At 32.9% G+C, this 19,738-nt stretch overlaps 2 protein-coding genes across 5 annotated transcripts; both read left to right on the top strand.

Moving 5' to 3' along the window:
* The first annotated feature begins 5,429 nt into the window (after positions 1-5,429).
* Positions 5,430-6,459, top strand: LOC113700058 (cycloeucalenol cycloisomerase-like). Its single transcript, XM_027220490.2, has one exon. The coding sequence runs from the start codon at positions 5,516-5,518 to the stop codon at positions 6,350-6,352; it is 837 nt and encodes a 278-aa protein (XP_027076291.1). The 5' UTR covers positions 5,430-5,515; the 3' UTR covers positions 6,353-6,459.
* A 4,824-nt stretch (positions 6,460-11,283) lies between these two features.
* LOC113699614 (histone-lysine N-methyltransferase, H3 lysine-9 specific SUVH5-like) lies at positions 11,284-17,611 on the top strand. 4 transcript variants are annotated; one of them, XM_027219986.2, is made up of 3 exons: positions 11,284-11,726; positions 12,738-14,975; positions 17,234-17,611. In XM_027219986.2, the coding sequence occupies exon 2, from the start codon at positions 12,832-12,834 to the stop codon at positions 14,959-14,961; it is 2,130 nt and encodes a 709-aa protein (XP_027075787.2). In that variant the 5' UTR covers positions 11,284-11,726; positions 12,738-12,831; the 3' UTR covers positions 14,962-14,975; positions 17,234-17,611. The 4 variants fall into 4 exon arrangements, with proteins under 4 accessions (XP_027075787.2, XP_071914237.1, XP_071914236.1 ...); XM_072058136.1 differs by lacking the exon at positions 17,234-17,611 and having other exon boundaries at positions 12,868-15,231; XM_072058135.1 differs by lacking the exon at positions 17,234-17,611 and having other exon boundaries at positions 12,779-15,231.
* Positions 17,612-19,738: the final 2,127 nt, after the last annotated feature.

Here is a 19,738-nt window from a genome sequence, read left to right as displayed (position 1 = left end):
CTGTGTGCGGTTGTACGGTTATTGTATATCTAATATGATTTGGTTTATAATAACATTATTTGGTAGCAACATTATTTTATAGTTGTACACGTTAATTTTGCTCGTGTACAGCAATTTAATATATAAATACAATCACTTAACTTTTAAAATAAGTACAATGGCTATACCAATTGTACTTAACCTCAACCGTACCTGCCTGATCCCAATCCTAAATGCCCCAAGTTTCTTGTTCTCCTGAAAAGCCATCGCTTTCCCACTTCCTATCAAAGTTAGCATTATCTACTTGCAGCCTGAAAAGAAGTATATAGATTTCTTTGATTATTTCTGTGGTGTGTTTGACTAGTACTTGTTATTTCTGTCTTATACTAGGAAAAATGCTCTTCTGGACTAGAATAACAATAAAATCTATGCTTAGAAAACAAGACCGAGTCTTTTGTTCTTTTGTGCTTTATGATTAGCTTCGTCTAGTTAATTTGAATAGTTGAAAGGGTTTTAAATCAAGATGAGATGTATTACATATTCTATTAATAGATATCTATTTCGTGATGTAGGTGAGACGTCATTTTTGTTTAAGGTTTCTTTCACACCAAATAATCAAATATTATGTACAAACTAATTTTGACATTCAAGTACTTAGGGTGCGTTTGATAAAATTCAAATCTGAAAGGGACCTCTGGGGCTTGGTACAAATAGTTGGATACCAAAATTTCCAGAATAAGTATTAATCCTTTGTTTTATTAGGTAGCATCTGTAGTTACAAAATTAAGGCAAGCTTCTCTTTTTGAGAAAATTGGAGATTTCATGGCACAAGATAATTTTGTATTCTTGATTTTGTGCTGATATATAACAAAATCAATAAGTAGTTGACTATTAATGACTTTGCACATTGTGGCAATTTCTTTCTAAAATTTTTCATATATCCAAAAAATATTTTATACCATAGACTTTTCTTTTTCTTTCTATCATATTTAGTTAATATAAGATATATGGATTTTGGAGAAAATGATATCGGTGAGTGCAATAATTAGAGAAATAATAAGAGGCCATAAACATAATTTCATTTCAAGAATTAAAATCTTTTAATGGCATTTTGAACCTTTTATAGATTATAATTGAGTCTGTTGTAGATTTAGTGATACGCACATTCTTTTTCTTAAAATTAGATTTTATCCATTAATTGTGCTTGCATAATTTATTCAATCACATTCAATGTATAATGTATTGTTTTTTGTTATTTATGAATCTAATTGACTTTAGGAAAAACCGACCATTAGCAAAAGTGGATTGAGGAGGTTCAATGGAACTTCAATATGTGCCTAGCTAAGACCATAATAATTAAGTGGGATATATGTAATCCCAATTTAATGTATGGCATAAAAAAGTATTACATCATTTTTATTAAATCAAGATGAGATGTATTACATATTCTATTAATAGATATCTATTTCGTGATGTAGGTGAGACGTCATTTTTGTTTAAGGTTTCTTTCACACTAAATAATCAAATATTATGTACAAACTAATTTTGACATTCAAGTACTTAGGGTGCGTTTGATAAAACTGAAATCTGAAAATTAAAAACTAAAATTTGTTTTTATTAAGTTATTGAATTGTTAAGTACTAAATCTAGCATATTTGAATGTATACCATATTAAATGATAAGTGAATAGTTTATTACTTATTTTTTAGAGTAAGTTTTGCCTAGAAAATTCAGTGCTACTTAATTAATTCAGATGTTTAATTTTTTATTATCAAAAACATCTGAATATATTAAGATCCAATCCATTAAATTTAAATGTTGAATTGGATTATTAAATAAGCCCTTAATTCTACTTACTATTTATTTTTTAAGTGAGATTCCAAGATTTTCAACTGCGAGGGGAGAAGGGAGAACTTAAGAATTGGATCTGGGACTTTATGGTCACTTAACTAATATCTCCACCAGTTGAGTTGGGCAATTTGAAATAATTCTATTTCTTGTTATTCCATGCATCAGATAATGCAACTATCGAGGTTTGGAAAGAATTTGTAGGATGGAAGTGGGTCATTAGGTTTCAAGTTTAGGACATGTTATCATTCAACTAAGGGTATCACATGGCAATACATTGTGGTTTGGATTTGGGGTACTTTTGCGCTGTGCTATGGTACACTTTGAGGGAGTGTACAAGTCTTTGTTGTTGGTGTATAGTTATGACTACGTAGTGTCTGTGTACTATGTGAGCCTGATCGAGTATACATAGTGCTTAAGTTTGGTTTGAAATTTTAATAGGTTTTTAAAATTATTTTCAACCTTTCATTACTACGTCACCCATAACAAAAGGAGAAATTATAACGAAACTCTTATAATTTGAATATGTACATATGACGTTTCAAAATTCCTCTTTACAGTTTAAAATTTGAAGCTGTGTTATCTGGACTCTTCTCATTTGTTATGCTGTTCTCATGTCTAACTCTTCATTTTGCACTAGAGCAGTCATGTTGGTGTCACTCCTATAAATGACTCTAGCTAACATAGATATGAAAAGATAAAATGGTTAGTGGAACTCCCGTATCCTTCCCCGCAGCCCTTTCCTCCTACCTTGCATTCCTTATCACCGGTCATGAACCTTCTCCTCTCCTTTATCATCACTAAATTTGGTGTAGTAAGAGAAAAAAGAAGGCAATGGGCCTAGCGCAATAGGGTGAATTGGCTGGGAAGGGGGCAGCAAAAGTACTTAGAGAACTACCTTAAAACTTAAAAATACCCCAAAAGAACACCATGTCCAAAGATGTTTTTAGAAAAAACATATCACAAGCAAAAAAACACCAAAAAAAAAAAACTAATTCTAACAAAAATGAAGAAGAAGTACAAGTTAATCAAATTTTGTGAAGGGGGTGAGATGTGGGAAAGGAGTTCATTGGTCTAATCCAATCAGAACTTCGGACTTCAAATCAATCCAATCTATCCTTACTCAATTCTTGTCCTTCACCAATTAGAATTTTTGGTTGTCTTTCCTATATCAGCTGGCTGGTCAGATACATGCAAAAAGGCTCACCTAGGGCTCACTTGATTTATGTGCAAGCACTATGTGCTACTACATCATAAAGATAAAGATGTACTTATATATCAAAGGAAAATTAGCTTAATCCAAGAATTTACAATGATGATAAGCGAAAGGAAATGTAAGGCAGGGTTTGATCCGGTTACTATGAGGGTTTGGGAAGATTAGAAGGAGTTTAGTGAAAGTTTAAAGGGATTTTGAGATATAAGACAAAAGTATGACCAGGGAAAACTAAGTCTATAAAGATGAGAAATGAAGAAGTCCATCTTTTTATTTTGGTCCTTTGTTTTTATTTTCCTGAAGAGGACATGGGAGAATAAGGGTTTTGGTTAACAAAGGGTGAGGCTGCGGTAGACTTTATAAGGGGCTAGTTTGGATAGACCAAGGAAAAAGAAGGAGAAAAGAGGCATCCAATGGGAGAGAGACTCACGGGTGCATAGTGCATCCGTCTGATTTGATTGTGATTCAGTTTTCATCGGTTTCTCGTAGACTCAATTGGGTATCCCCTTAAATTAGATTAGAGTTGGATAGTATAGATAAAGTGACGATGTCCAAAAAAAAAAAAAAGGACCTCTGGGGCTTCGTACAAATAGCTGGATACCAAAATTTCCAGAATAAGTATTAATCCTTTGTTTTATTAGGTAGCATCTGTAGTTACAAAATTAAGGCAAGCTTCTCTTTTTGAGAAAATTGGGGATTTCATGGCACAAGATAATTTTGTATTCTTGATTTTGTGCTGATATATAACAAAATCAATAAGTAGTTGACTATTAATGACTTTGCACATTGTGGCAATTTCTTTCTAAAAGTTTTCATATATCCAAAAAATATTGTATACCATAGACTTTTCTTTTTCTTTCTATCATATTTAGTTAATATAAGATATATGGATTTTGGAGAAAATGATATCAGTGAGTGCAATAATTAGAGAAATAATAAGAGGCCATAAACATAATTTCATTTCAAGAATTAAAATCTTTTAATGGCATTTTGAACCTTTTATAGATTATAATTGAGTCTGTTGTAGATTTAGTGATACGCACATTCTTTTTCTTAAAATTAGATTTTATCCATTAATTGTGCTTGCATAATTTATTCAATCACATTCAATGTATAATGTATTGTTTTTTGTTATTTATGAATCTAATTGACTTTAGGAAAAACCGACCATTAGCAAAAGTGGATTGAGGAGGTTCAATGGAACTTCAATATGTGCCTAGCTAAGACCATAATAATTAAGTGGGATATATGTAATCCCAATTTAATGTATGGCATAAAAAAGTAACATAATATAGCTTAATCAACTTTTTTTTCTTCTTCTGAAGGGTTTTTTTTTTATGTTTTCATTTTCTTTTGGACTTAGATTTTAGATTTTGTAGCAGGCAAAAAGTCAAAAAATTTAGAATATGCTGGACAATTTCTTTTGGTGATTTTGATTAAGTAACTTTTTTACTAAATTTATAGTAGCCGACAATAGAAACTTAGTTTCTTGTTAGTAACTTAGTTCCTTGTTAGTTTATTAGTTGTATCAGTTCAAGGATGCAATAATTATAATTTTTTTCTTTGTATTTAGGTATTTCATCGCATTACCAAGTTTTATGTTATCTTGGAACATGATTCCTTATCATTATTGATGTGAAAATAAATGTTTGTTAGGCATACTCTATAGCTTGTTGTGAATATGATTCTTTGTAAGTTTAATGTACTATGTTGAAAGACATAATTAAATTATGATTAATCTTCCCTATACTAACATTGGATACACTATCAGCGTTGGATGAATAACAACTATACAAAATTTAAATTTGAAATTCAACTTTTGTACACATGTCATGAATCAAATGGTGATAGTATATATATTCTCAATGTAGGAAGGATTTACTCATTAAATTATACACATAAATATTCAAACGAAGGATAAAATTGAATCATGCAAAATAGGTTATTCAATTCCTCTCTTGAGAAGTTGTTAACATTTTTATTGTACCAAGTAGATTTTTAAATGATGCAAAAATATGCACATATAGTCAAAAGCTTTTTAAATTTAGAACACGAAATATGAATGTCTATACATATAAGAAATAGATGAGGATCCTTGTCATAACTCAAGATTTTAGTCACTAATAATTTGTCATATAGCCTCAATTTTTATGTCTTTTCCATATATGGCATCGTGAATAACTTTGCAGAGCTGGCATTTTATGGTCACGTCAGATAGTATTAATTTTTCATATTTTGTAATCATACATAGAAAAGACGTTAGTGTTCGAGAATAGGTAGTGATTTTTGCTAAGATGGTAACTTAATAATGAATACTTTTGTAATACATGTATTTTTTCAACAAAAAAGTCCTATTATATTATCGAATAGAATGAGGCTTGTAACACTCTTCAGTCATTTTTTGAACAGATCAGTACTTGCAAAAGTCCTTTGAGGTGGATTTTGAAGGCGAAAATATAGTTTAATAGATCTTGTATGATGTGGTTAGCTCAAAATCCAAGTAAGCGATGGGGCGAAATATTCTTTCTTCTATATACACCTTTCTGGTTGACCCTTTGCCTTGGCATTGTTGTTCCTTACAAGTTATATGAGACATTCACAGAATGGGAGTATCTGCTTATTGGTCTTGTTTCGGCAGTTCCTACGTTCGTAGTACCACTTCTATTTGTTGGAAAGGCTGATAGAAATGTTTCTTGGAGCAATCGCTATTGGGTAAAGGCTAATCTCTGGATAATGATTTTCAGTTATGTTGGAAATTACTTTTGGACTCACTACTTTTTCAAAGTTTTGGGCGCATCGTATACCTTTCCATCATGGAGGATGAATGATGTACCTCACACAACTTTCCTTCTTGCTCACGTCTGCTTCTTGTTTTACCATGTTGTTTCAAACATTACTCTTCGTAGACTACAACATGCAATTGCTGCGTTGCCTGAGACAATTCAATGGGCTTTTAAGGCTGGCTGGATTCTGGCTCTTGCTTATGTCATTGCATATCTGGAGACAGTGGCTATTGCAAATTTTCCCTATTATACGTTTGTGGACCGAGCATCCATGTACAAAGTTGGCAGCTTGTTTTATGCAATTTATTTCATTGTCAGCTTCCCAATGTTTCTGAGGGTTGATGAAAAACCCGGCGATCCGTGGGACCTACCCAGAGTGGCCATTGATGCCTTGGGGGCTGCAATGCTTGTTACAATTTTACTAGACTTGTGGCGCATTTTCCTTGGACCTATTGTTCCTATTCCTGATTCAAAACAGTGTCCTCAATCAGGATTACCATGGTTTGCCGAACATACCCAACAATTCTGAAGCCAAGGAAAATTCTTCAGGGAAGAGCATTTGTAAGAATGATCTCTAACTACAGTGGGAGCAGTCATGCATGCATTTCTGTTTTCTTTGATGCAACACTGGTTGTATCATGTTTTTCTTGTATCCTTAGTTCAACAAGTTGCCGATGAGATGCACAATGTACGGTATCTTGCTTTGTTCATATTTTACCTTTATGCATTTTTCCCGGTGAAAAAAAAAATAGAATGAGGCTTGTATATTGAAGTTAAATAAAACAAACATTTTCCCTAATGAGGTATTCTTTATTTTAAAGATTTTCTTTCTTCATTCTTTTAGTAGTTTATGTGTCAAAATTGTAAACTAAATCATGTATCTTTATCGCTATTCCTTCATCATACATTTGAAACACATTTGATTTTGCAATATTAGTTCCTTTATATAAGAGAGCCAAATCTTTTATGGGTAGGAAAATTGATTTCAAGATAAGTGTTAACAGTTGTTTTCAGGCATAAATTAGTTTTTGTTTCTCACGGGTAATTCCTTGTTAAAAGAATTTTATGAGCATCTCTTAATTTTCTTCAACTATAGTCAAGCTTTGGAAAATCCAAATGTTCAATCGATTCATTTAGTTTCATATAGGTTTTGTTGAAGCTTCAACCCCGTACAAATAGTTTCAAATTCTTATTCATATAGGATTCTTTCACCTTTAAAAAAAAAAAAAAAAAAAAAATCTCAAGCTTGCTCCTGACTTCCACCTTGTGGTTTGGTAAATTTACATTGTTGTTGTTTCTTGCCTTTGTCTTTTATAAGCATTTTTATTGGAACAAATTATGTTTTGTGATAGAGCTGGTTTGTGTATAGAAATTTTTGTCCAATATTTGTAAAACCATTAATTTTTTGTAAGATGAAAGGTAGATGTGATCAACAGAAAGAAAGACGATTGCCATATTGACATGTTCGTATCTGATGCTAGTCTGAAAAAGTTAGCTAAACTTTAATTATTTTTTAGATTTTATTTCTTGAACTGTTTCTATATACATACTAAGGCCCAAAATCCTAAAATCGAATGCTCAAATCCCTTTCTTTTGATTTTTGTCTGGAATTATTTACATTTTTGAGATATCAAAATATTTTTTCTATTTTTCCAAAAAGAAAATTTAAATGCTATATATTTTATTTTAGAGAAGAAATTTCGTTATTTTGATGGAAAACATTCTGTTTCACAGAGCTCGCAAGTATCTTAATTAATCACAGCAAGAAACATAAGAAAGCCATTTTCGAAGGAAACCATCTTTTCAATCAGAACTGGATTTGAATATAAGCTTCAAGTAGCTCAATAAAAATTGAGGTATTCTCTTTTTGCTTTTTGCTCGATACATAGGCATGCATTTTTCAATTTGATAGTAGTGGAAACTCATCAAGCATGTACACAACACATTCATTTACATGTAGCTAACTACACAGGCCAAGTACTCAATTGAAAAATTAATGACTTAGAAGGAATGGAAAAGTAGCCGATTACATAAATTGTTTTGCCTTTCCCCATTGGTATAACGTGATAGAACCCAAATTGTATGGGATGAGAGGGGAATGAAGTTACTAAGAAAAGTAATTTTTGAAAATCTAATCCCTACAAATCGTAAAAATTTAATTTAATTTTAATATGTCCATGTTGTTTGTCTTAATCTCTTTGTTGAAGGGTGTAGATGACTGATTCAATCATTTCTGGTTATCTTAGTTGAAAAGAAATTATCTCCTATATAGCCATTGAATTAATGTGAAAAAGTTTAGGAAAAACTAATCATAGTTAATCACAAAAATTCTTATTAACTGAATTGTAGAAAACACTAAATTTATTCTTGTTTTATAAGTGCAATTTAATATTTGCTATTTGCCTCCATTGCTTGTCAAACTAAAGCTCCAAAATCAAATGATTTTGGAGGCGCACTAGGCTTGCATACAACTTTCGATTCCAAGTTACATTTCTTAGGAAAATCACTTAATTCAAATTCAAAGTTGTTAATTATTTTACAACAATTCCTTTGCTGTGATTTCTTTGGCTAAATTACATACAATCCCCTTGTAATTTTGCGTATTGCCACATAATCTCTTTAAGGTTTCAAAATGTCCAATCCATATATTCCTCCGTGGTTCCATGTAAAGTAGAAAATAGACAGAAAGCACCATTGGTTATGATGGCGATGGAATCTCTCCAAAGATGCAATATGTGGAATCATAATATCCGTTCAACTCCCTTGTACTTTTTTCATTTATTCACATAAGCCACCCATAGGATGGTCCTTATGCCATTGTTCAATTTGATGTTTAAATAAGGTCAATACTGGTATTCAACTAATGACGTTTTAGAGGCTATGCTGTGTCAAATTTTCTTCTACATGAAACAATAGGGGATGAATTGTATATTTTGAAATATTAGAGGGCTCATGTTATGATGTATGAGACCACAAGGGGTTATATGTAATGTACCTTTAAAACTTTTATAAGGGCATGTTCAAAAAGCAGATTAATTACTAGTATAACATGTTCTCTTGTTAATTTGGGTTAACTATACTTCATACTTAAAAATAAAAAAGCATCATTCCTACAACATTGCAGAAGAAAAAGAAACATTTTTGTCTAGTTTGGAGATGCCACACCTCGTTTTTGCAAGATAGAAACCATATCGATTTATCCATCCTATATTTCTCACAGAAAGCGCGCACACTTTTATGCGCACTCCTATATATAGTCTTTCTTTGATTTTTTGAATACTCATAATGCTTCCATGAAAATTAATTTTAGACAGAGGAATATCACAATAAAGAATAAAGCAAAATGAGACTTTTAGAAATGAAAAGAAAATCCAAAATTTAATTATTCTACTTTCTGAAAAGTCTTCTAATATCTTGGAAGCATTACAAGAAAATTCAAATTACACAAAACATAATTTTTAACTCATTTTGCTACCAAAATTAACTTTATTTATTATGATGTTCATATAGTGCTATGTCATCTTAAAAATATACTTCCATCTAATTGATTGTCTATACTCGTTGGTCCATGGATACACACACACACAGAAGATCTTAAGAGTTAAATGTAGGAGATGATCAATATAACTGATTTTAATGGATTGGCGAAATTTATTTGTTTTGTCAAATTTCATTGACCTAACAAAATGTTGTTTCATATTTTAATTACCAAAACAACAAAAAAAAAAAAAAAACAGTGAATGGAGATTCAGGTTAACCAATTAAGTTTTATGCGACCCAATGTTTTGAAAACCGGACCGGACCGGCCGGTTCGACCGGTTGAACCGCGAACCGGCCATGGCACCAGTCCGGTTCAATGACATTGTTGACTTTGCTATAAAACCGGTCAAAGACCGGTTGAACCGTGAAAACCGCCGAACCGGATCGAACCGGCGGTTTTCCGGTTTTTAGCTTTCCCTCTTTTTTTTTTTTTTTTTTTCTAAGTTTTGCAAAATGTAGCAATCAAGATTTGAACCCAAGACCTTTGTAATAAAAGACCAATGTATTAACCGTTGCACCATCACATCTTATTAGTTTTTTTTGATAACTTATTTATATAAAACAAACACTCATATTTCTTTTTTCCATTTTTCTTACAAAATCTCATCCCCTCATGGTTCTTTCTTTTTAATTTTCAACTCTCTCTCTCTCTCTCTCTATCCTCTTTTCTTTTGTCACTCCCTTTTTAATCAAACCTCTTTATTTTTAATTTATTGATGTTTTCTTCCATCTTTTAATTTTGTTTTTGTCCATTAAATTGAAAAAAGTTAAAAAAGAATTTTTTTTAACCCAAATTATTTAATGCCACAACCACTCACTTTTATCTTATTTTTTGTTTCTTATCAAGTTTACATTTCTATTTTCGATTTTCTTGATTTCCTTCGAACTCCAAATTTTCTTTTTTAAATTGCAATCTCTAAATCCCAAAACGTAAATTAAAATTAAAATTCATAATATCTAAATTCTCAGAGACATGAATTTTGTATAATTTCAAAATATTGTGATATTTTGGGGTTGAATTTAGATATAATTGAAATTGAGATGAAATTTATTTGTTTTAACTTATAATTTAAAAAAATTATTTTTAAAAATCCAAGTTATTAAAAAATAGTAAACTTTTCATCATATAAAATATTAAATTAGTCCATTACATGTCTTATTTTGTACATATATATTTATATAAATTATTTTTAAAAAAATTCATTGAACCGAGGTTGAACCGGTCCGACCGGTTGAACCTCGACCCTTTCACTTCACCGGTTCAATTAACGGTCCGGTTTTTAAAACATTGATGCGACCATGAAACTAGGAAAGAGTACCTCCAAGCTGCTAAAATTATTTTCAATATAAAATTCCAATCTTATCTAGAGACAATATATTTGAGAGGAGCCAATTGTTGTACATTTGAGCCAACATTTTAACCTTTGATCTCTCGCAAACTTAAAATTTTAATTATTCTTTGTTCAATATACAAATTGATTAAAGGCATGTTAATTGTTTATTTGAAAACTGTTTTTTATATATTATCAGTGTGAAAATTTGATAACACCAACATGTTTAAACGAATGCTACATAATCTCTATTGAAATTTGAAATTCAATTTACATGTGGCGTGTATCTTTATATGCTAGTGTAATAGAAAATTTTGATAGTGACGTTGTATAAAAAGTCATTATTTTTTAGTAAAAGTTTTAATACTTGTGCTAATATATGAGCAATTTGCGGGTGGGATAATGATAGGTTGCAATTTTATCATTTATTTTATTATTAATTCTCTCTATTATCTGATCCGATGTGAATTAATTGTTAGATTCTACTCATTTTTAATATTTTGTATTTATTTCAGGAAGTAGAATGAAAATATGATAATAAATGTCAATTTGACGGACAAGGAATCCAAGTAACCGTGCTTATCCCCAGGGGCATTTTTGAAAAAGGAAAACTTTTTCCCTTTTTTTGGCAACTGCTGAACCGGGGAGGGCGGAGTCTTCTTTTCCTTGGCCGCCGCACAGTAGCAGGGCAGAATTAGAGAAGAAATAGAGCAGACTACTTTGAAGCTTAGTTTTCGACTTTTCTTTAGTAGCTTTCCTTCTTCGTATGGCAGGACTTTTAGCTTAGCCTTTCTTTTGACTTTTCCTTTTGGTCTTTGGTGGATTCCTCCTACGCATGTAGCAATTGGAGGGCTTAGTCACTTTCTGTATTTTGCGTTTTCTTTCATCAATTGAACGGAGTGAGCTTTTCTCAATCGAAGGACAATGGCCGCCACTTTCTCTCCAGTTTTGTGCGGGTTTTTTTCACCGACAACGAGCTAAATTTCTTTGTCTAGTCAAGGAACAACGGATACCTTGATTCATCTGAAAATTGTAAGATCGTTTTAATTTTATCTTTTTCTTTTATTTATTGATATTCGCATATTCTTTTATTACAATGTTTATGGTTGCCCAATTAATCGATTGTCTTGGCTCCAGATAATTAGTTAATTTGGTAATCTATTGTCAATTAAGGCATTAAATCTGTAATTATTTAATTGCATTGAAATAGTGATAACTGGCATGATTGGATTTGTGTCAGGAGAATATGCGGGCTAATTTAAAATAATCCTGGTAATGCATTATTTGGTTAGAATAAGGCTCCTCTAATACGTAAAGAAATTGGGGAATTAAATCTTACGGGCGTACCTAGGATTATTTCTCAATTAGAACAATGATTAACGGGCGTACCTTAATCACTGACACCGTAAGGAGGGGTTGACTGTCATTGCTTGTTTGACAGTTTAACCTATTTATTAATAAATAATTGGAATTGCTTGTGCATCGATGATCAATTAGGTGAACCATTGCTGAAGTTATTTTTTGGCTAGACCTTTAATTATTATTATTCTGATTTTAGTGAATTGTCATTTAATTTTTAGTTGGTTATTTTATTTTTAGTTGAATTGCTTTAATTGTCATCCTTTATACAAAAACGTCCCCCGTGCTACTTTGAATTTCAAAAGAGACAAATATCCTCAGTCCCTGAAGATACGACCCTACTTGCCCTGTTTACAAATTAATAATTATTTGTGAAAAAGTCATTCCATTCGGGTATATCGGATTAAGTAAACTCTTCGGGAACATAGTGAATCAAGCAACCCATTGCACACCTAGAGTTCTTGCTCCAGTACTTGGAATCGGATTTTGGTTACTTTAATTGGCAATAAGGCTTATTTTTATTATTACACAGGCATCGACAACCTGCCAGATAATGTCAAAGTTTTATAGTGAGCCCAATTTTTTTTTTTTTTTTTTGTGTACTTATCCTCTACCTACATGTTGCCTTCTTTTCTTATTTGACTGGTTATTAGTAAATTCAAAATTGGTTCATATTGTTTTCAGGTTTTAATTAGGTACAACAACCATTTTTTCCATTTATTCAGTGGTCAAAATTTCAGTTAGGAAACATCAAAGATTCTCGTAGGTTAACTTGAAGATGAGTTTGTTAACTGACACATCCCCTCCTGCTAAGATGCCCGGGAAGCGACTGTTTGAAGAGGACAGTTATCCAAGTAACAAACATGCATCAAAATTCAAGCGTTCAGATGCTGATTCAGTCCGAAGTTTTCCAATCCATTGTGGTCCATTTACCTCCGCGATGAAGACTATCAAGAATTTCAATGCTTCTTCGAATGCTGTAGCAGCTGAGCGCTTGAGAATTGTGGCACCAACTGATGTGGAATATGGGTTCGTAAGGAAAGCAATTCTTCACTCAGGTGAGACAATTACCAAGGTGAAAGCCAAAACTGATAACAAATCACATGGAGATGAAGATGATGAAGATTGTTGCATTATAGAGGAGAAATCAAGTAATTTTTGTAAGAAAAAATTAGTCAAGGATCATGGTGGAATCACTCGAAAAAATTCAAGCCAAAATCATGTGCCTGGGCAAACATCCGGAGTCCGTGAATCTGAAGAGGAAGAAGAAAGAGATGACGAGGATGTTCGCATTTTATCTGCTTCAGAGTGGGAAAATAGACTTCAATCAAGAATCAATAGCAATAATAAAAGAAAAAAAGGAAATACAGCTGAAAAGAGTGTTGAAGAAACCGAAGTGAAGGATATGGAAAATCTGGCAATTGTTCCATATGATAATGCAGCCATGAACATTGTTAGTCACAGCAATGTGCAGAATGCCCTTAGGCTCTTTGATGAGCTATACAGAAGTCTCTTAGATGAATACAAGCAAGAGTTGGGGGAGGGACCAATGAGACAACAGATTCATATTAAAGCAGCAATGCTTCTCAAGAAACAGCAGAAATGGGTGAATGCTAAACCATGTTTCGGACATGTTCCTGGGGTTGAAATTGGCGACCAGTTCCGATTCAGGGTTGAACTTGCTCTTGTTGGTCTACATCATGAACAAATGGCTGGTATTAATCACGTGACAATTGAAGGAAAAGAGTATGCTAACAGTGTGGTGGATTCAGGTCTGCGCCGTTATGGAAACAGAGCGGCTTCTCCTGATATTCTTCTATATTCTGGCCAAGGTCAGACATTTGAAGATCAAAAGCTCCAACGAGGTAATCTTGCCTTGAAGAATAGCATGGATGCAAAATATCCTGTGAGGGTTATTCGTAAAACTATCTTAGGATCTGTTGATGCAACCACAACTACCAAGAAAATGTACATCTATGACGGTCTATATAAGGTGAGAAAATTTTGGCCTGAAAGATCCAAGTCTGGCAAATTGTCCTTGATGTTTGAATTGGTTCGATTGTCAAGGCAGCCGGATTGTAATCACCAAAGTATTACCAAGCCAAGAAGATCCTTAAAGTACCTCGAGGACAACAATGCCGAGACAGGATATGATGTGTCTGGAGGTAAGGAGAAAGTCCCAATCATGGTCGTGAATGAAATTAGCATTGAAAAACCGGCTAACTTTACTTACATAACCAAGATAATGTATCCACATTGGTATCAAGTCTCATTGCCTGAAGGTTGTGATTGCGTTGGTGGATGCTCGGACTCCATTAGATGTCCTTGTGCTGTGAAGAACGGAGGGGAACTTCCGTTCAATGAGGAAGGCTCTGTCGTTAGAGCAAAGAAAATGGTGTACGAATGTGGCCCGAATTGCAAATGCCCACCTTCTTGTCAGAATAGAGTTAGCCAACATGGTCCTCGATTACCATTGGAGATATTTAGGACTAAATCAACTGGATGGGGTGTTAGATCACAGGTTGAAATCCCATCTGGCAGTTTCATATGTGAATATGCTGGAGAGTTGCTCCAGGACAAGGAAGCTGATTTAAGAGATAATGATGAATATCTTTTTGATCTTGATGATGGTGAAGGCTTTACAATTGATGCAGCGAAATATGGGAATGTGGGAAGATTCATCAACCACAGTTGCTCACCAAATCTTTATGCTCAAAATGTTCTTTATGATCATGACGACAAAAGAGTGCCCCATGTAATGCTTTTTGCTACCAAGAAAATACCTGCATTGAAGGAACTTTCATATGATTATAATTACAAGCTCAATCGGGTTCTTGATGCCAATGGAAACATCAAGATGAAGAAGTGTTTCTGCGGTTCTCGCAAGTGTATCGGCAGGTTGTATTGAGGAAGCCCCATCAGGTAAGATTATGTTGTTATGTAATCTTGTTGTTTTGTAATTTAAACAATATGTATAACTTGACCATCAATTTGTAGGAGTTATTAGACAATGAAGAAAACTATATTTCCAAAAGTTAAGGTGATGGTAATAAGGAAAAATTACCAACTCAAATGTAAACAAATCAAGTCCATGATGGTTTTTAATTTACCAGTGATACTTCACATGCTTTGCACGTGATGGGTATTTTTCTAGTGGATAACATTTTGTTAGATATTATGAGCAGCCATCATACTTTAGTAACAGTATTACATTGGTCTACTAAATCATTTATTTTACATTCAATATTTATTTTATCACATGTGTTTACAAGTTTAATGAGATTTTTCTTTATAAATTAATATTGTATTACATAATATGGAGAAATTATTCACCAATTAACATTTTATCTTGTCATCAGCTATTATTTTCTATGATGAATTTTAATGGTTATAAATTATAAGAGCAATAATATGAAGCTTTAATCATCAATTAATAAGGGTATAATTGAAATAACAAAAACCAAGACTATAAAAACAGGCAAATTTCTGTAAATATTTACGGAAATAAGAGATCATGCCAAAATTGGTGTTGTGGGGAAATTGATGCTGTGTTAGGGGCCGCCGCAAATGAAATTTGCAGCGTATGGATAAAGTTAATTTGTTTTCAAATTTTTTTAATTGACAATGCAAGGAATAGCAGAAATTTTTAAAAAAAAAAATCGCTGCAATGTAAAGCCGCATCCATGTTGGATATGGCTATACTTAGCACCGTTGATCAACTTGTTTTAAATAAACGGTGCAATTTTAAAAAAGGTCTCTCCAACTTCTTCCTTTTTGAGTCCCCCAATTTCTTTGTTCCATTGCTAGGGTTTTCTATCGAAGAGCTCCTGCAATTGTGGTCCTGCATTTGTCCAATCCTATTGTGTCATCGCAATTGTGCATTTAGATTTTTTGTCGAAGAACTGCTGGCATTGTGGTCCTGCGTTTATCTTTCTCATTGTGCAACCAATTGTTGGTATTACAAATTAGTATTTAAGATTTATTAATTTGGATTTAAGGTTTATAAATTAGAATTTTGACTTTATAAATTAGAGTTTAAGATTTATAAATTTGGATTTAGGATTTATAAATTAGGGTTTAGGTTTTATAAAGTAGGGTTTACGATTTATAAATTTGGAATTAGGCTTTAGGGTTTTGGGTTTAGTTATTATACTTTAGGATTTTATTAAAAGAAATAAAAAGAAAATTGGTCTTAGCCGCATGCATAGTGCATGCAGCTATTAAAAAGCTTGCCGCATGCACGATTGCATGCGGTGAAGCATACTAAAAAAAATGAAAACAAAATTTTCCTTCTCAATCGCAAATGAAAAATGGAAAAAAATAGTTTTTTCAATAGCTGATAATTTCATTTGTGGCGACCCTTCAATTATCACACATTCTCACACAACACCACTTCTCCGACTTTTTCTTTCATTCGCATTATTTCTGGAAATTCATCCATAAAAATACTTACACTCAAAGATACCAAGAGTCATGGTACTTTTGTAATAGTAATGATAATGATAATGACAACGATTCTCAAAACCACAACGGAAGGGATGGATGTTTACAATCTAAACGCACAATTGGTGGGCTGGATGCATTAGACTACAATTCACGTGTTGTGAGGTCTGAATCCAGTACCTCTAATTTTTAGAACCCAACCTTAGTCGTTTAATCATTAGACTAATGCTTCATCGGCTACGAGTTTTAAGTTTTCTTTTTTAGGGTCTAGAATGCTCCCCTATTAATCCATTTATGTGTAAAGATGATAAATTAAATGCGGGATTCTAAATAGCTGACTAATGGGAGAGGCAAAGAACTTCAGTTAAAAAATGAGAAAACTTAAGAAAGTTCATTGACAACTTTACCCTTTTCAGAAGTTGTTATGGTTGTTGCCTTTGTGAGTAAATTTTATATACACTGACAGTATATACGCCGTCACTGTTAAATTCATGACATTTGTGCAAAAGTTGAATTTTAAATTCAAATTTTGCATAATTGTGGTGTGTATTTTTGACACCACATCAAATATCTAAATTTAAGTCTTAATTTTTTAAAACAAAATCTTGGTGGTTGATGCTAGGATCACCTAGAGATGTTGGACTTGAATTTTTTTACGTGAATATTATTATTTTAGAAGATCTGATCTCCTTCGCCTCTTGTTTATTCGAATGTATTTGAAAACTGCATTAACATAGGAAGTACGAGTCGTGCTTTGGCTTTCTAGACATAATGTTGTAGGAAAGCTTTAGTTGCAGAGGCAATGGCTACTGATCAGAGACGGGCGCTTATTGATGCTCTACGGCCTCTGAATGGAAGAAAGTGTCACTGGATTCAGGTGCAAAAGGGATTGTGCAAATCCTTTTTCAAAGTGGAAGAAGCTGTTTCCAATTGACCACAATCATAGAGGACATTCTTGATCTTCATAAGCTACTCGAGAAGTATCATATGAGAAATAAGGGTAATAAATAACAGTCACATGTTACATTAGCATTTTTTGTAATGAGAACTTCTATGGAATTTTCCTTAATTATATGGTTTTGATTCAAGGATGATAGAAAGACTTGGTTAAAATCTCTCGACAATTGAAAAATTAGAGGTTAATGAAATAAGGCACTGGAGGAACTAGAACTTGACGATTTCGTGCAGCAAGACTAGCAAAAAATTATACTTGTAGGGCATCCTTACATTTTTTGTAAAAAAATTTTTGGGCAAAGTTTAATGTTTCCAAAGATATAAGACATAAAAGGGCATTAAAAATCTTAGAGGAACAACGTCTAATTATTGTAAAGATATAAACCAAATTCTAATTTTAGTTTTTTATTGCCTAAAGTAAGGTAACCTGTGAAGTGGGGGAGCACATTATTTTTTTAGCAAGGAAAACGAGGAGGGGAAGGAACGAATTATTGAAGATCGCTAATTCTTGAAATTTTAAGCTTAATCATTAGACAAAGATCTTCTCAATAGTAAGAAGAGCATGTTCTTCAATCTATAAAGAATATGAAGTGAATTAATATATATGGAAGATGGGGAAATAGAAGACGTACAGAAAGAACGGATTACTCAATCTGTAAAGAATATGAAGTGAATTAATACGAAGGGAGACCAAAGGCGCCTAGGGGCTCATTTTTAGTGTGCTTAACATTTTTTTCGTTACAAGCCCTCAAACTTTTCACTTTCCCTATTTTGAATCGAATTAAGATTCCTAAATTGCAATTGAGCCTATATATTTTAAAAGTTCCATTCTTTTAAACTAGTTTCATGTTTTCTCATCAAAGTAATTATCCATTTCCTTAGATATTTTACTTGATAAATTAAACTTTATCACTACACAATATTTATTTATAGATATTCCTATACTTTGTTTTTTATTTATGAGAGTTCTAAACATTTATGGGGCAAATGCACGACACATTGGGCTTTCGCTTTGCCTCACCTCATGAGACAAAAACCTATCTTGCCTAACATCTCAACCCTTTTAAAACATTGATTATCATCCAATAATCCTTGTTTTGGTGGGAAGGGGGGAGCAAAAGTAGGGGTATATTATGATCAGGCTAACCGTTGCATATTCAAGTTTACATTCATATTTCGACAAGTCTAAAATTATGCTTGAGCTTAGGGCTGCACATGATCTAAGTAGCTCATGAGCTACTCAGTTATGAGCACAACTGAAACTCGATGTAGATCGAGTTCGGGTCAAGGTCGAGCTACTCAAATGAGAAAATGAGTCGAGTTTAATCTTGAATATGTCAAGCTCGTGAGCTTGACGAGGTTATTCAAGTATTTAGTGTTATATTTAATTTATATATTATGTGTTATGAATTTACTATTGTAGGTTTATAAGTTAGATAATTTACGGTATAAACCTCTTTCTCATAACATTATGTTGGAGTGATTTAAACATTTGACAATATAAAATCTAAAAAATATTAAAAGTTAAAAGCTGAATTGAATTTCAGAAACATTTTTTTCTATCACAATTCACAAGTCGCAAGTTCTCAATCCTAATTCCCAAGTTTTCCTCCCTTATTCCAGCTTCTTCTTCTTCAGACGAAATTTGAAAGTCTCCATCTTCATCTTCTTCAAACAGCAAATTGACTGCAACTTCACTTGCTTTGCCGCTACCACTGCTGACCTGAGCTGGAGTTGCATTGCGCCGCTGTCGCTGCCCTGATCTTGAGTTGCAGCTTATCCGAGAGTGGACAGAAAGATGGAATTCGATCAAATACTGAGCCTCAGGCCATTCAAGGAATTTGGGATTTTTGACTGCTTCTGCTGAAGTACTTATTGTGATTATTAGGCTTTGGCTTTGCTAATGGCTACATATCTTGTATTCTTGTTAGTGTATATATAGGATCTTTAATGATGCACGTTATTGTTATAAATAACGTTTTGGGAGGGATTTTATGCAGGATGATAAACTGGAAAAATGGTTTGAGTGTTTGATCTTCAGTTGCAGGAGCGGACTGATTGTGGAAATTTTGGAAATGGAGAGCAGATTTTCAAGCCAGAAAATGGGGCTTGAGCTCGAGTAGCTTGAGCTCAAAAAGGCTAGACAGATTCTTCAGCCTATTCGAGTCAAGCTTGAGCTCGTGTGATGCTTCCAGGAGTCGAGATCGTTTATTTTGCTCGTTCAAGTTCAAGCAGCACCAATAACAATGGAACTTGAGTTCGACCATGTCACTATTTGAAATTGACTC

The sequence above is a fragment of the Coffea arabica genome, chromosome 7c, assembly GCF_036785885.1.
Source record: "Coffea arabica cultivar ET-39 chromosome 7c, Coffea Arabica ET-39 HiFi, whole genome shotgun sequence".
NCBI lineage: Eukaryota > Viridiplantae > Streptophyta > Magnoliopsida > Gentianales > Rubiaceae > Coffea > Coffea arabica.
This window is presented reverse-complemented; position numbering and strand designations above follow the sequence as displayed.